At 43.3% G+C, this 17,485-nt stretch overlaps 1 protein-coding gene across 1 annotated transcript; it reads right to left on the reverse strand.

Annotated features, from left to right (window-relative positions):
• Nucleotides 1-257: 257 nt before the first annotated feature.
• On the reverse strand, nucleotides 258-4,558 carry ELL3 (elongation factor for RNA polymerase II 3). The gene is made up of 11 exons (XM_024567451.4): nucleotides 4,343-4,558; nucleotides 4,078-4,113; nucleotides 3,614-3,729; nucleotides 3,296-3,494; nucleotides 3,128-3,207; nucleotides 2,914-2,989; nucleotides 2,365-2,533; nucleotides 2,238-2,280; nucleotides 1,934-2,105; nucleotides 1,668-1,712; nucleotides 258-1,582 (listed from the first exon to the last, which is right to left on the reverse strand). The coding sequence occupies exons 1-11, from the start codon at nucleotides 4,472-4,474 to the stop codon at nucleotides 1,472-1,474; spliced, it is 1,179 nt and encodes a 392-aa protein (XP_024423219.1). The 5' UTR covers nucleotides 4,475-4,558; the 3' UTR covers nucleotides 258-1,471.
• Between the last annotated feature and the right edge of the window lie 12,927 nt (nucleotides 4,559-17,485).

The raw sequence follows: 17,485 nt of genomic DNA on the forward strand, positions 1-17,485 counted from the left end.
TCCATGAGATGGGAAGCCAGTGGTTCTCTAGACCAGCACTGTCCAATAGAACTGTCTGTGATAATGGAAATGTTCTATAACCTTCATTGTCTAATACATGTAGCTATTGAGCTTTGAAATGTGGCTAGTAACTACATTTTAAGTTTTCGTTAGTCACATATAGGTCTAGTGGCTACCATATTGGTCAGTATAGCTGTAGACCAACTCTCTGGGTCCACAGTTATCACCTATAAACCCTTTCCAAATTTTGTCTCTCTCTATTCTTAGATGTTTATTGCCCAGACCCCTAGCTTGATAATTAGAACAGATGAGGAACCTTTCCTATTGGGTTCTGTTTCTGATCCTGTCTGTGCCTTAAGGATGGATAGCTGTATATCCTTGTAATGCAGCTGAGCATGTTTATACCTCCCAAGGTCTGTTGTCTGTGTAGAAATGCTCTGTGTGGGTGTGGCGTCAGATTGGGGTTCCATCCCAGTTTCAGGAATTGCTGACAGTGCTGGGTGCAGCTCCCTTTCTCCCCCAAAGCCCAGAGTGTGGCCTATTAACTTCCCAGTGGATGGGGAAAGGCAGTATCATTCCTGGTTGTGAGTGAAGCATCCACTTCCTTCTGTGATAAAGAGGAATGAAGTGAACTGTTTCCCCTCTTTTTGTGAGAAAATCCAAATCATATCCATGATTATAAGTATTCAGTCGCTGCATATTTCCAGATAGGAGCCCTGATTGTGATCTTCACCCTCAATGTTTAGAATAGGAGAACTTTATTCCTGCTGTCATCTCTAGTTGTCAATTATAAGATGGATTTGGTAGAGCCTTACAGCAAAATATGTAACAGGATCAACCATAGTGCTTTGAAGTAAATCCACCTAACCATAATCTTGGAGATTCTAATTCACAAAACCTGAGCTAGGATCTAAAGATCTAATTTTTTAGAGAGCCCAGAAATGGTTCAGACACAGCCAAATGTATGAACCACTGACTTGGAGGATGTAAGGAAAGCATATAGATGTGTACAAAGGACACAGAAACAGTTTTAATTTTTTAGCCATGTTTGTAAAAGAATTCACTTCAGTACATGGGTAAAGACCCCAAGCCCTTCCCATTAGATCTAGGTGTATTACAAGTTCCTAAAAGTTCTCATTGTTTTGTCAAGGAGGCTACCATGCTGAATTCTAATGTCCTTGAGGTATCTTGTCCTGGAAATGGTGTCATTTCTCAGGATTTGAAAATGACTTGGCTGAACTACAGATGAAGAAGCCAAGCCTCTGCTGCTTTTTCTAGTTTCCTGGGCACAGTTACAGAGTGCTGGCACAGTGCCCACACCCTAAAATTTAAAATAATGGCAACAATGAAAATAAAACTTTAACCTAGAGCAGCTCTCCTACTTGCACCATGGACTCAGCAATAACAAGAGCAGTTGCACTCTTCTTTAGTTTTTAGGTGCTTTTTCCTTCACATCTCACTGGGTACTGCTTCAGCTGCCCCTGTTCTTTTCCTCAAACTCCAGGATGAGACCTTTAATGTGGGACAATTTCTGATGCAGGTACTCACAGCGACGCTTTTCTTCCCTATAACCTGGGTACCGCTGAAGAGAAAAAGCATCCATGTCAAAAAAAAAAAAAAAAATCCATTTTTACCCTTCCTGCTACCACTCCCAGACCTATTCTTACCTTCCTGAACTTTTTATATTCCTGGACTATCTTTTCTTCCAGCACCTGAAATAAAGAAAATGCTAGCACCAAGTTTAACCTTGAAAAAGCTCCAGGTCTCTTAAGGGAGGGAAATAACTTCCTTCTCATGGTACCAAATGATACAGAATAATTTTTCTATCAAAACAGGCTTGTCACTTTGGTCACTGAACAAACAGGTTTATGGGCAGTTAGCAGGGTGTTTATGGCCAGTAGAGCTGGAAAGCAAGCCTGGGTCCAGTCCTTACCTTGTGTTCTGGAGTTCCTCGCTGAACTCTCTTGATTTCTGCTCCCAGCTCTATGAACCTTTGGCTTGCAGCCCCAACTCGAGCATGCAGGATGCGGTATTCAACATAATCTGTCTCAAAATCCTTCTCATAAGCATGTTGCTGTTCTGCACTGTGGATGGCCCCATATTGCCTGCCAGCAGCAAAGAGTTAAGTTACCACCTTCAATTTTAGTATCCCCCCACCCCCAAAGCTCCCAGCTCTCAGTACATGTTAATATCATATGCACAAGGCTTGATAAAATCAGAAATGGCAGGGAACTCACAGGAGGTAATCTGGTACCTCTTCAGGGCTTGGGGATTCAGAGTCTATGAAGGAAACAGGAAGACATGAAAGTGATTATCTGCCTTTCCCCCCCACTGTGGCAGCTTTACACTCCTCTCAACTCTTACCTGCTTGAACTGAGGGACTGTGCTCAAGCCTGGGGCCCATGTCTTCAGTCTCCCAGTCTCCCTCCTGTAGGTCCTGACTGGGCAGCCCTTGTAGGGGACTTGGAGCTAGAGGCAGAGTTCTGAGCCTCTTGCCTTTCAGTTCTATAGTGGCTGCAGGCGCTGGACGCTTCTGTTGGGGAAAATACTTTGGTCATACTAACAGTGTGTCAGAAGCCTCCTGTTCTTTCTCTTGAAAATTACTTCCATATATTGATCTCTGTGAGCATGAGAATGAAGGCTCCCAGTTTTTAAATTTCAGTCTGATTGGACAAATCTTTTTTTTTTATCCTCACCTGAGGACATGCTTACTGATTTGAGAGAGAGGAAAGGAGGGAGAGAAACACTAATGTGAGAAAAACAATTGGTTGCCTCATGCATCCTGACTGCGGACCTAGGTATGTATGTGCCTTGACAGGAATCAAACCCACGAACTTTCTGGCTTACAGGACTAACCCAAACCAGCTGAGGCACATGGGCCAGGGCTGAAAAACTCTTGCTATTACAGCTTACTTTGTCCAGATGTTTCTGGCTAGCAGAGGAAGGCAGTGCCCGATCAGGTCCTCTGTTTGAAAGATGGGTCTGGCTCCTAGGATATTTGAAGAGGGAATGAGAGAGATTAAGACCAGGGTATGAGGTAGGGCTCCATTTCCTGTACCATTTAGGGTGGAGATTTGTGGAAGACAACACCACAACTTCCCAGGGTAGCCCCACCTGCCCCAAGTACCTCACTTCCCACTGTGCCATATGTTCCCTCGAGCATCCTGGGAGTGCCTGTTCTTGGCTACTTGCCAGTGGGTCTGGCACCTGGCAGGGAAAGTGGCATGGGCACTTGGCTACCTGGGCTTCAGGCTTTGCCCCACCTTACCCAACTCCCTGCAGTTTCTGGCCTCACCTCTTCTAGTGCCACCAGTGACTGTGAGGCTACGTTTCCAGAATAGTCTCCCATGCTCTGCCAATTCTCAGGGTCTCTGGCATCTTCAGTCAGGCTGTGTTCATGAACTGAAGATGGGGCTGGAACAGAATCCATGGCTGCCCAAATAGTGAGGCGCTCCCTGAGTGGGCCCAGGCAGTGGAGGCGGTTGGGTCCAGATCTGGAAAGGGGTGATGGTAAATAAACGAGGGTGGAGAACCTTTAAAGCGCCTCTGGACATCCCCTTCCTGGACTTACCACAAACCCGTTTTCACCTGCTACCTGTTTGTTCCCCCTTACCTGCCTAAGCGTTGGCACACAAGGTCCAAGCCACCACCACCAGGGCCCTCCTGGCCACACTGGGAGACTATGAAGGAGAAGAGGCAGGAGCAGCCAGGGCCTGGGAGCCTCAGATACTGGGGTGAAAGGAGACCATAAGCCCCATGAAGTTAGCCCTTCCCCCTCCTGCCAATGCCATTCCTCCCTGAGCCAGCCTAAGACAAGATGGGTCCCGCAAGACTCGTTAGCACACCAGGTGCAGCTGGGCCTGAGTTCCCAGGCGGCTAACACAGCACAGTTTCTTCAACCGCAGCCTCCTGGGACCACAACCCCAGCAGCCCCCTCACCCCACTCAGGGTTCAGTTCTCAGGAACTTCCTCAGACCGTGACTGCTCTCAGACTCCCGCCCTGACCATACCTTCCCTGGGCGCTGGTCTGTTCTCCCCGCACCCCACACCTTTCACAGAGCCCAGGTCCATGCTTACCCCTCGGTTGCCTTGGAAAGCGATCACTGGCCGAACCTGCAGGGAGAACACAGACACAAGCTAAGCGCAGGTGTAGCGGCGTCCTCAGGATCTGGCGTCGAGTGCCCCGAGGGGCCTGCCTCGTGGACTTCACTTGGAGAAGTGGGGAAGCTGAAGTCCGTGAGTGCCGCTCCCCATACCCAGGTCTCTTCGTCATGGTCTCCGGCTGAGGCCTGGGGTCCAGAGAGGTAGGGGATAGGGAAGGTGTGGCCTGGGGCTGCCGCACCTGTTGACGCTGACACTCTCGCAGCGCCCGCAACGCTGCTTCGTTGAGTCTGAGCAGCAGGAGGCTGGTTCGGGCAGCTGGGGTGAAGCAGAGTCGGAGCTTCCCACTCAGAAACTCCTGAGATCCTGCCATAGCCGTGAGGTCGAGCGCAAGCAGAACCCGAGTCACAGGCGAGGGCCACCACGACTACTTTCGCTCTGCAGGGCTAGACTTGCACAGCCAGTAGCCCAGGTCGGCCCCGCCTCCAGCCAGGACCCCACCTCCAACCCCACCCACAGTCACCAAGGTTCCCAAGGTTTCCCAGCCGCGTGGGCGGTGCTACTCTCCTGCGCACAATCGGGCAAACCCCAGCGGATTCTTCTCTGTTTGGCGGGCACGTCTTTAGACTTTTCGGAAGGGACTGTCTCAGTTGCCGGGGGAAAGGCTGTGGCTGGCCTCAGACTCTTTCACCCAGAATCTCCAGTCCTGCCTCAGTTTCTCCAGCCAACCTGAACTCGGTGTTGCTGTCTGTGAGTGAAGCTGAGCCTGCAAAACTCCAGAGGCTTCTAGGCGCAGAGGGATGGGGGAGGCCTGGTTGCCAGGCGCTCGGAAGGCCAGGAGCCCCCAGGGTCTGGAGGATGGCTGACTCAAAGGGGAATTCCCGACTCCAGCACCTGCTGCAACACTTTTGCTTTTTTCCGCCCGCGGTACTGATGCAGACCCGAAACCGGTTTCTAACTGAAGCCGGAGAGAAAACTGGCCCCGTCAGTGTCGTGGCGGCGGTGAAGCTTCGCTGTGCGGGCTAGAACGCCCCCCACCGGTGGGGGAGCATGGGTGATGGCAGAAAAATTGCTGGGCAAAGGAGAGGGAGAATTCAGTCCCCTGTTACCCATCCTGGCCTAAACACGTGAAACTGGTGTGAAAGGGAATTGGCCCGCACCCTGAGGAGGACGAAGAGGTGCCACGCAGTTGCCAGACATTCCACAGGTCCAGATCCTGGTGCAATGAGACCCCAGGACGAGTCTCAGGTCGGCCCTTGGTATTTCCACTCCTCCCCATTTGGGTATGTTTCCCAAGACCCCTGGCCTCTTTTCTAACCAGGATCTCTCTGCTAAATCTCTAACCATGTATAATCCCCGGTGACCTTAATACCCCACACCGAAAATCAAAGTAACCATATGTACATTTGTTGAAACTCATCAAACTGTACTTAAAATTTTATATTTCAATATATGTACATTATATCTTAATAAAGTTGACTTTAAAATCAGTGCAACAAACCTACAACAACAAAAACATTTACTGGTCCATGTCCTCAGGGCTCTACTTCCCTGGGTGACAATTTGCTAGTTTGATAAACAGGTGTGGCAATGAGTAAAGCTGGTCTCTCAGGGTTCCTTTTCTTCTCGGATGACATCTGTGGCCTTTTATTAGATTTTTCTGGATTTAAAATGAAAGGACAGACTAGAATGGTGAAATTTCCCAGAGAGGAAGGAAGGAGCGGTGCTGTAAGAGGAGGCAACTGGGGAAGATAGCTGAGGAAAGGAGGTAGGGATCTATGTGTTGGGTGTTTCCTTTGGGTGTCAGGGTCTTTGCCCATTACTTAATTCCTACAATAGCTTTTTAGAGCAGATATTATTGTCCATATTTTTATTTATTCATTCAACAAATATTTTATTGAACATTTACTCTGTACTCCATCCTTGGGCTACATCAATGAACAGATTCTTGCTTTGGGAGAGCTTGCTGCTATTGCGAAGGAGACACTATAAACACACCTAAGAAATAAACAAAGTATAATGTATGGGATGTGGGGGGAAGTTGAAGAGGGTAAAAGGGGTCAAATAAATGGTGACAGAATGAGAGTAGAGTTTGGGTGGTGAACGCAATGCAGTAGACAGATGATGTATTATAGAATTGTATAGTTAAAACTTATATAATCTTATTAACAAATTTTGGCCCAGTAAATTTAATAAAAAACATAGTATATGTTAAAAGGTGATAAGTGTTATAGAAAAAAATTAAAAAACAGAGCAAGGTAAGAGGGTTTAGAAGTGGAGGAGGAGAAAGTAGAGAAGGGTGGAGAGGGCTGACACTATATTAAGTAAGGTGATGAGAGAGGCCTTCTGGAGAAGAAGAAATTTGAGCAATGCCCTAAAGGAGGCAAGGGAATTGGCTAAGCTGTACAGTTGGAGGAAATGCTTTTCAGACAGTGAGACTAGCCAGTGCAAACTCTGTGACTCAGAAGTGTGCCTGGAGTGTTTGAAGAAAAATTGAGGTCAGTATGAGCAGAACAGAATGAGTGAGGGGGAGAGTAGTAGGAGAGAAAGTCAGGAAGGTAAGGAGCAGGGAGGATTAGGTCATAGAGGGCCTTGGGGGTATTGTAAAGACTTTGGCTTTTACTTTGAATGAAATAGGGAGTCATTACAGGGTTTTGAGCAGAAGAGTAATATGAAGCCACTTCTATTTTAAAAGGATCACTCTGGTTGCTGTGTTAAGAATAGACTGGGAGGATAAGGATGAAAACAGTATGACCTGTTAGGAGGCTATTGCAGTAATCCAAGCTAGAGGTGGTGGTGGCTTGCACTAGGGAATAACAGAGCAGGTAGGAGAAGGGATAGGGTTTTGGATATGTGGAGGACAGAGGATTTCCTGGATGGATTGAATGTGGTAGGTGAGAGATAAACGCCATTAAGGATAACTGTAGGGTTTTTGGCCAGAACAACTAGAAAGATGAAATTGTCATCAGCTGAGGAAGGGAAGACTGCATGTGGAACAGTGTTAGTTCTCAATATGCTGAGTTGTCTAGTAGAATCCACATGGGGATGTGAAGCAGGCAGTTAGACACACAAATCTGGAGAAGGTGAAAGGTGTCTGGGCTAGAGATGTAAACTTGGTAGTACTAAACATATGTGTGTGTTACGTGCCATTGAGTCAGTTCCAACTTCTGGCAACCCTATGACTGAGGGATATCCACAATGTCCTGTCCTCAACAGCCAAACTCAGCTCCTGTAGAATCAATCATGCCTATGGCTTCTTTTATGACATTAATCCCTCTCATATTTGATCTTCCTTTTTCCTGTTGCTTTCAATTTTTCCAAGCATTATTGTCTTTTCCAGAGAACCCTGCCTTCTCACGGTGTGCCTGAAGTAGGAGAGCTTCAGTTTTGTCATTTTTGTCTCCAGTGACTTTTCAGGCTTAATTTGCTCTAGTAACTACTTATTCATCTTTCTGTTGGTCCAGGGTTTCCATAGAGGTCTCTCCAACACCAACTTTCAAGTGAATCATTTTTTAACTTTCAGCCTCCCTCAACTGTCCAACTTTCACATTCATACATAGTAATTGGGAATACGAGGGTGTGGATAATTTTAGCTTTGGTCTCTAATGACACATCTGTGCAACTAAACATATAGATGGTATTCAAAGCCATGAGGCTGGCTGAGATCATCCAGAAAAATAGAGAAAAGCCTAAAGAATTACACCCTGAGGCACTCGAATCTCTGGGAAGAAGTCAGGGTGAAGAAAAGCAAAGCCAATTGAAAGGGAACGGCCAGTGAGGAAGGAGGAACACCAGGAACACCAAGAGAGTGTGATGTCCTGAAAGTGAAGTGAAGAAAATGTTTCAAGGAGAAGGGATTGATCAACTGTGTCAAATGCTGTTGATAGGCCAAGTAAAATGAAGATTAAACATTGACCATTGTAATGAAAGTTTTCTAAAATTGACAGTGGTGATTGTTGCACATATCTGTGAATATACTAAAAATGATTAAATTGTACACTACCCTTCAAATGCATGAATTCTATGACATATGGACTCTGTCTCAATAAAACTGCTTATACAACGAACTCTGTCCAGAGAGAGCCCAGCCATTATTAACATAATGAGGACAGTTTGTACAACGTTGCTATAACCTGGCAGCCAAGGAGAGTGGACTGGAATGCTCATGCATGAACAATGACAACTTCACTGTACTAGTCATTGGGTGCAGTAATGCCAGTTGATTGAGCATGTGTACTGTGTAGCTGTCACATTCAGAATGAGTGAGCAAGTGGAGCAACCAATGTGTATTACATTTTGCATGAAGCTTGAACATTTCTCCATGGAAACTATTCAGATGAATCAGAAGTCTGCAGCTATGGGCAACTGGTGATTGGCAGCTTTATCACGACAACGTGCCCACTCATGCATCACATCTTGTGCAGAGATGTTTGGTGAAACATCAAATCACCCAGGTGACTCAGTCCCTGCTACAGCCCAGATTTGGTGCCCTGCAACTTCTGGCTTTTCCCCAAATTAAAGTCACCCTCTGAAAGACAAGAGATTTAAGACCATCGATGAGATACATGAAAATACAATGGAGCAACTGATGGCGATTGGGAGACCTGTATGAGGTCCCAAGGTGCCTACTTTGAAGGGGACTGAATTGTTATTGTTCTATATACAATGGTTCTTATATCTTCTTCAATAAATGTCTCTATTTTCCACATTACATGGCTGGATACTTTTCTGGACAGATCTTGTATATTTATGTATATACATTTTATTTGTCCATTTATCTGTCAATAGATACTTGGATTGCTTCCATTGTTGGCTATTATGAATAATGCTTTAATGAACATGAGGGTAAAAACACCATATTTTTAAAAAGTGTATCTAAAAACATTACTGTGAGAAGGGGTCCATGACACACACAAAAATTCTGAGTGATCTGGTTAGGATTTGAACTCAGGCCACCTGGCTCTAGAGCCTGTTTATTCCCCACACTTACAATGTCATGCCACATCAGCAGCCTATACTCTCTTACATCAGGACAGGCTCTGCATCAATATATGGAAGAAGAGTAAAAAGACATCTTCCAGGTATGCATGCAACCCTATTTCTATAGTTATTATTTTGGGTCTTCTCATCCCTTTTCCCTCATCCTCCTCATTACTACATGCTTTGGACTGAGAGATTCCATCCTATGGACATGGGAATGTTTCTCTCATTCTTATCAGTCTGCTAGCCCTGCATCTCTGTGGCTCTGGAGTGTCACTCTGCACTGAGGTCACTTTGCTGGGACTTGCACGTTCTCCCACAGTTCTGATGCTGCTGCATTGAGGGTACACTTTAACAGATCACCCCAGCGTAAGAACTTGAAACCCCGTCTTGAGCCTAGCAAGAGTAGGGCCATACATATTTTCCAGCAGAGTAGCCCAAACTCTGCTATGTATTAGCTCTTTGCCTCTGAACTTCTGTCACAAGGGCCAAGTCAGTACTAGAAAAGGAACACCTGAAGGGAACAGATAAATAGATTGCTACAGGAGAGATGGTTGACAGGACTGTGCAGTAGCTGGGGTTTTAGTAAGGAGGGAGTGGGAAGCAAAGAAGAGAAATGGAATTGGGAAGGATTGGAGACTGTCAGAGAAACTTGAATTATCCCCTTGGTCTCTCTCAAAGACAGGAAAGAAGATAGAATTGATGAATGCCTGCATAATGCAAATGCAATTCAGCTGAACCAAAGGAGAAGCAGAAGTATCTGGCAGAAAGTGCTGCTCTGAGACCTCAGCTTTGGTCATGATATGTTTACAAAGGTAGGTAGAACAGGGAGGAAGTGCTAGGTAGAGGCAAGAAGCTATTCAGAAGCACCAGTGGTCAGGAATGAGACGTCATCACACACGCCAGGAAAGGCTCAAGGCGAAGGGGTAAAGTGCTTTAGCTCCCCTCCTCAGGCATTTTCTGATGCATATTTAGCTGCTCTTCAAGAATGGAGATCTCAGCCAGCCCTGGGTCTTCTAGGACTTAGAACTAGCTCCCAATGCAAAGCTACCTTTCCTATGGGGATAACTCTAGCCATGGTCTTTCTGCATTTTTCTCCTATCCTGGGTATCTTTGTCTCTGGATCTGTTCCTGGAGGGTCATGTCTTTCTTTCTATCAACACTTTCTTCTTTCAACCCAGACATATAGCCTACTGGAGTGAGAGTTTGGGATGGGGAGGAGACGAGGAGGATGGAAAATGGAAAATCCATAAGAGATCAGTACTGAAACCTCTTTCTAATTCTATTCTGTCCCCTTAGGCTAACTAATTCATTCATTACCATGATTGGGTTTTTAACTATTTATTTGTTTTTATGGAAGTTACACATGTACATACATGTTCTATATAAGACTTACAATGAAAAATAGTAACCCATATCCCACTCTATTTCCCAATGCTTAAAGGAGATTACAGCTCTTTTAGCTGTTTCTTCTGGCATTTATTGCTTTTTCTAAATATCATGCCATTTCTGGGTTTTTAAGTGTCAGATGTTATACACCAACTTCTATTTTTTTAAATATTTATTTTTAGAGAGAGGGGCAGGGAGGGAGAAAAAGGGAGAGAAACATCAGTGTGGGAAAGAAACATCTATTGGTTGCCTCTTGTATGTGCCCCAACTGAGACCAAACCTGCAACCCAGGTATGTGCCCTGACCAGGAATCAAATTGGTGACCTTTCACTTTGCAGGATGATGCCCTACCAACTGAGCCACACCAGTCAGGGCATGACTTATTTTTTAATATTAGGACTTAATGCTCTCATCCTCCCCATGAATATGCATGTACTTTCTCTCCATCTCCAATGTTACTTTTGTTAGATTGGTATTGAATGTTTACATCTTATGAGTATGTAAATGTTATTTACAAGCTGTGACAATTAGTGTACTATTTACATTTCCTTTCTTGAAGGTTTTTCCCCTGACATTAATAATTATCTTTTTTTTAGTTTGTTTACTTAATTATTTATGTACTTATCAATTCTCACATTCTCTTCTAGAAATCTCAATATGTTCAAATATAAGCAGATAGTTTATCAATTTTATTTCCATTTTTTCTTAGATATATGCCTCCAGAGCCTTTCATCTTCCCACTCCAAACTGAGATAGTTGCTATATAAGCCTACTACAAAGCTATTGACCTTGGATCCTTCACCAGCAATCAGGGGATACCCTTCACTTATCTCCTAGGTTGGATACCCTTTTTCCTGGTTTCTATGACTTTTGTTTGTTTGCTTACTCTCTCATTTTGGTAGAGTACATCTCCAATAGCTTCCTGAAAGGGGTACATGGTAGATAAGTTCTTCTGAGATTTCATATCTCTTTATTCCATTTTAATATTTAATTGATAGCTTGGCTGGGTAAAAAAAAAGTCTAGGTTGCTAATATTTTCCTTTAGATATTTGATGACATTGCTCCATTGTTTTCTGGCTTCCAGTGTTACTGCTGAGAAGTCTGAAGTCATTCTGATTGTCCATCCTTTATATATGACCTATTTTATGTCTCAGAAGCCTTTAGGATCTTCTCTTTGACTCCAGTATTATGATACGTGGTAGATCTTTTCTCATTCCTTGTGCTGAGAACTCAGTGGATCCCCTCATTTCTGTTTTACTTTCCTCTTATTCTGGAACTCACACATAAATCAGATGTTAGACCTTCCTAAATTGACTCTATAATTTTATTTTTTTCCCTTCTCCTATTATCCATCACTTTTTTTCCAGTTTTCTGGAATATTTTTTCAACTTATATCTTCCAACCCTTCTATTGATATTTTCTTTCAGCTATCATATTTTTAAGTTCCAAGAACTCTTTATTACTCTCTATTTGTTTTTTATAGCTCTCCTGTTTTTGTTCAATATCTTCTTCATCTCTAATGATTATAGTCCCTCTCCAATTTTCTTTTCTTCCTGTAATTATTTCTATATCCTCTGAGAACTTATTTTCTGTGTCTGTTTTGTTTTGCTTTGTTTTCATGTTAAGAGTGTTTTTCTCCAGTGCTATTGGCTAGTCACTTATCTCTAGAAGCAAGGCACTAGAAAGCTGACTGGAAACCTGGTATGCATGAAGATGGCTAGTTACACTTTAATCTGACTGGATCATTTCATTATTTGGCCACTCAAATTAATCTAATCATCCAAACTTTTTCCTTCTCAGGGCCTTGGAATATGCTGTTCCTATTGTCTGTGTATTGATTAACATGTATTTGGCCGAAGTACTAGAAATCTGTCTCAAGGTAGTTTCCCATAGTAGAAAGCTCAAAGGTAGAACAAATGTTACGGTAGATTTATCCAGTGGCCCAAAACCACCATCAAGGACCACAAGTACTTCTGTCACTCATTTCACTTCAACCTAAGGCTGGCTGGCCCTTCCATAGATGTTAGGAACAGTAGGGGCTATGCATTTCCTTGTTCAAGTTAGTAGGAGAAAGCACTGTCCCTTCCCTCAGAGTAGAATTGAAAGGTTCCACTTCCCTTTGGTTTGATAGGGCCAACTTAGGTCATACGCTAACTCCTGAACCAGTAAGTTACCAAGTGAATATGAAACAATAATTGCCTTAGTTAGGCCTGGGTTCCTGAGCCAATCAATACTAAGAGGGATGAGTTTACTTTGACTTAGCCATTCAGGATCACACTTGGAATATAGGGAGGTGGGCGAGAATTTCCTAAACCTGCATTGCTCTTTCTTGATAAAGGAGGGATGTTAGTAATGTTAGGGATTCAACTGCATTGCTGGAATCCTCTTCTAATTTTTCTACAACTGTCTTCAGGCCTCAGTTTAAATATCCCCACAGAAATGGGTTTCCCCCATTATTTTTTATCCTCACATCTTTGTTTCTCTTTTAACACTTAACACAAGTTGTCATTCTATATTGTTTGGTTTGTTTACTTGTGAATTGTCAGTCTCCTCCATTTAAGTATTAACTTCATGAGTTCAGAGACCTGTTTTGTTCACCACTGTACAGCCAGTGCCTAGAAGTATCTGGCACATAATAGGTAAACTGTTAATATTTAATGAAGAAATCAATGAACCCAAGAAACAATAGTATCTTCCTTTCTCATTAAATATCCAGAATGTATTTTGAAGCTGCACAGTTTTGCCATTTCTACTGTCACCATCTCAGTCCAAGTAGCTATCTTTTCTTTCCTGATGTAGTGGACATCTTTAGTTTTATTTGTCTAGCATTCTCTTTTACAGGGGGAACAAACCCTTATTCTCTGATAAATCCGTTCCTTCCCATACTAATCATGTGATTTTACTGGGGGGGGGGTGCTGGTCTCATTATATCCTGCCCCACACCCACCTTCCGACCACAGGGTAGGCAGGCCCCTGACCCATCAGAGTCTTGGGATTTTCAACACAGAAATTAAAGGAAGAGAATCAGACTCCCTCTTAAATAAGCTGTGAGATGTGAAGCCAGGTACTGCTGGTAGCTGTTTTCTATTATGTCAAGGAATCTGGGTCTGAGAAAATAAAGCAAGATAGGAGACATGAAGGCATCCCCTTTTCGCTGGCTTTAATTTTCCCTAGTGTCAGCCACAGCCCATCCCATCCAACAGTTTGGTTATATATAAACCAACAAATCCTCTTTTTGACCTAATTTGTCTGAATTAAATTTGAGTTATCTGTTACCAAATGAGGCCCAGCATCCTGGACGTGTGCGATGGCTTCCTGACTGCTCTCCTCATTTCCATTTATCTGCTCTAATTCATTTTCCTCTGGCAGAGTGGTCTCTTCAGAATTTACATCCTGCTGATTGAAGAGCACAGGCTGGGTTAGACTCTCAGCTCCACCTTTTATTGTCTGAGTTTCTTTGGGAAAGTGATCTAACCTGCCTGTTCCAAGGTTTTTAAATTGGTAGAAAGGAGTTACTGGCATCTCAAAAAGTCATTGTGAGGCTCAAATAAGAAAAGTACACTTGATAAGCACTCACTTAATGTTAGCTAGTAGTGGTGTTAGCAGTAGTAACTCAGATCATGTCACTGCCCTACCTACTTTCTGACCTAGTTTCACACCCCCTGCTCACAAGGCTGTAGTGACTTGCCTATTACCTATCCACTAGGTAGGCTCTTGATGAGATGGCTTGAGGGAGCAGGGCTTTAGGGCCTTCCCTCTTCTGAAATGTTCTTCCTGTCCCTCTTCCCTTAGCCTAGCTAACTCCTTATCCTTTTGCCTCAGCTCAGATGTCACTTGCTTCACCTCCCTAATCAAAGTTATGATCTAGGGTCTACAGGTATGCTCTCTCCATAAAACGAATGGTACTGTGATTTCTTACCAGGGCAGGTAGAAGAATTGTTTACAGATAGTCGTCATTCAGATTACACTGAGATCTATTTTGACTGGTAGGTGCTTATGCTGTGTGCACTGTTAAATATTTTGAATATCATCCTTGCGAAGAATCTTTTTCCTTCAAAACACATCACAATTTGCATATACATATATAGATAAATATACACACAGAAGTACATATATATGAAAGAGAGCTATTTCCTCTCTATACTATATATTCCATAAATATAGAGATATATATGTTTTGTCCATCACTATATGCCTAATGCATAATAGTTGACACATAGTTGGTATACAGAACAATGAATATTTGTTAAAAGAATGAGTGAATTTTTTGAAAAACTTGTGGAAGAATTAGATTGGTGGTGTAGTAACCAGTCCAGGTTCTGATAGGATTGGAAATATACCCTTGATCATGGGGAAGGGTGGGATGAGTGGATACGAGAAGACTGGTTACAGGGTTTTTCACTCCTGAGCTGCTGGAGTTGATAAAGAGGTAACTGGTGCCAAAGAAAACTTTCTTCCTTATTCTACACTATCTCACTGTTCTCTGGCTGGCTTGGTTTTCACCATGGGGCTGATTCCATGGCTTCTCTACATGCAAGGGGACACACATGGCTTGAATCCATTGGGAACCTGGGTCTAGGAAGCCAGATACACCAAATTCTAATAAATCAGGTCAGGTTGTTACTGTAGGTCCGCAGGTCATGTCTCCACCCTTTAAGTCCAGTTTCCTCATCTGACTTTATATCTGGGACCCCTAAACCCTGACTCATTTTCTTCTTTGCTTCAGAGACTTGGGTCCTCATTCTCTTTAATTTATTCCCTAACTCTCAACTCTGTGCTGAGTTTAAATGGAGGTATTTTCTCTCTCCACTGGCTGTTGAGTGGTGGCCTCAATTGTTAACCACCTGGGTCCCTCCTCATGACATGGCAGCTGGCTCCCCACAGCCAGTGATCCAAGAGAGAGCTGAAAACATACCATAAGTCACAGTGTCTTTTATGGTTTAGCAGCAGATGTGACATATCATCACTTCTGCCATAATCTATTAGTCACACAGACCAATGCTGATTCAGTGTGGGAGAAGACTACACAAGGATGTGAATACCAGGAGGTAGGGATCATTAGGGGCCATCTCAGAGACTGGCTTCCACTGATGGGTTAGAGAAATTTGGAGAAGGAAGAACAAATTTTAGGATTTGAAGAAAGGAAATGGAGGAGACATTAACCAAATAAAAGCCTATTATGGGCCAGCCCTTTATATCAAGTTATTAATCTTTTCCACAACACTGAGGGGTAAATATTATTCTCATTTTTCATACAAAGGAATCGAAATGTGGAGAAAATACATGTCCAAAATTAAATCCAGTAAGTAGCAGAGTCAGGATTTGTTGCATTGTTATGTGTGCCACTTCAGTGACATTTAGAATGTCCCAAAGGGAGGGATACGTGCTACTGATGGTAAGAGAAACAATTTTAGTTAGTGTAGAGTACCAATTCAACCAGGGTGCCACAAGAGTTTTTTAAAACATGCAATACCTGACTATTTAGTCAGGGGCACTGACCTCTTTTCCCTTAGGTTGTCAAATAAAAAAATGACAACAACCAACGTAACAATAGCTGTCTGGTGTGAATGTGTCAAAATTATATCTATTTCTTTGGTCAGATTGGCAAAAAATATATTTTTTGGTGTGCCACAGAATTTTAGTAATCAATCTATAGGTGCTAAGAGATGAAAAAGGTTAAACATCACTGATATAGAGACATAGCACTGAATAACATTGAAAGTATAAAAATCAAATGCTTTTCAATCTTCTGATGATGTCAAGAGAAAGCTTCAGTTTGGAGGACTTATGCCTTATTACTTCTCTAACAGTTGTTAGTTTCTCTTTTTAAGAAAGAGAGGGCAGGCCCAAAGTTCAGCATCTTCAACAATGATATTTTTTTGCTAGAATTTAATAATATTTCATTTGATAAATATTTCATTTTTATTGTATTTATTTTTATAGTTACCTTCTGTTTGTGGGCAAGTGATACCAATTTTAAACATACTAAAATAATATGAGGTTTGAGTTATAGGCTTATTTAAGACTGCTACAAAAAATTAAATAGACAGTAGTTCAAATGATACTTGTGTATGGCAAATATTTTGAGGATGGCACTGACTGAGGTTTATTGCCTTCTCAGTTCTTTGTTCAGGGGGAAGCAAATCTGAAGTTCCAGCCTCAAGTGGGTTCTGCTATGGGACCTAATTGTAAAGAATTGCAAGTTAAAATTCACAACCAATTCTTTCCTGTGATGTTTCCTAAACATTTCTCCTTTATCCAATGAATTCCTCAGGGCTGGTGGGGGAGTTTTGTAGATAGATTTAATGGAGTTAAGTATGAGAATGAGTTTAGTGGAAAACTTATTCACTTGCCTATTAAAAACCAAATGCGGTTGGTGGAGACAGTACAGTGGGGAAAAGGACATACGTGCATTTCCCCATCTCTTAGTCCTGGATCCAACACCATAGTCTGATTTTGCGGGTCCTCCAGTACTTCCAAGCCATTGTATCGTCACATCTAAAGTTTCTGTGGTGAAATGCACAGGACCACAGTTTTAGGACATACAGAATGTGTCTGCTAATTTCTGTATTAGAAGGGTTTGGGCTGGGGTAACAAGGTGGTTGGAAGGGGGTTTCTTAAGTTGCGTTTGTATATGGATCTTACGTATGTGAACAACTCAATTGTCTAAAAACGTGGTGTGGTATTCTAAGTAACGGGGACAAATTTAGTCCCACAGTCCTGATAACAGAGAACCCGCTGAGCCATTTCTGAGCACCCCCACTCCACCCCCCCAGTAGTCCCTCTGGAATACTCTGTCCCAAACCAAACCCGCATGAGGTCACTCTTCCAGGTCATGTGCTCAAGCTTGCGGAAGCGCCACATAGCCAGCCCCGCCCCTCCACCCTCGCCCTGCCACGTGACCCGGCCTACTTCCCCCACCCACCCCCCCGCCCCCACCGACCTAACGCTTTGCTCCGGAAGCCCCGCCCCACGCAGCGCGCTTGGCCTGCGAACCTCCGCCCATCATCTGCCT

The sequence above is a fragment of the Desmodus rotundus genome, chromosome 7 (genome assembly GCF_022682495.2).
Source record: "Desmodus rotundus isolate HL8 chromosome 7, HLdesRot8A.1, whole genome shotgun sequence".
Classification (NCBI taxonomy): domain Eukaryota; kingdom Metazoa; phylum Chordata; class Mammalia; order Chiroptera; family Phyllostomidae; genus Desmodus; species Desmodus rotundus.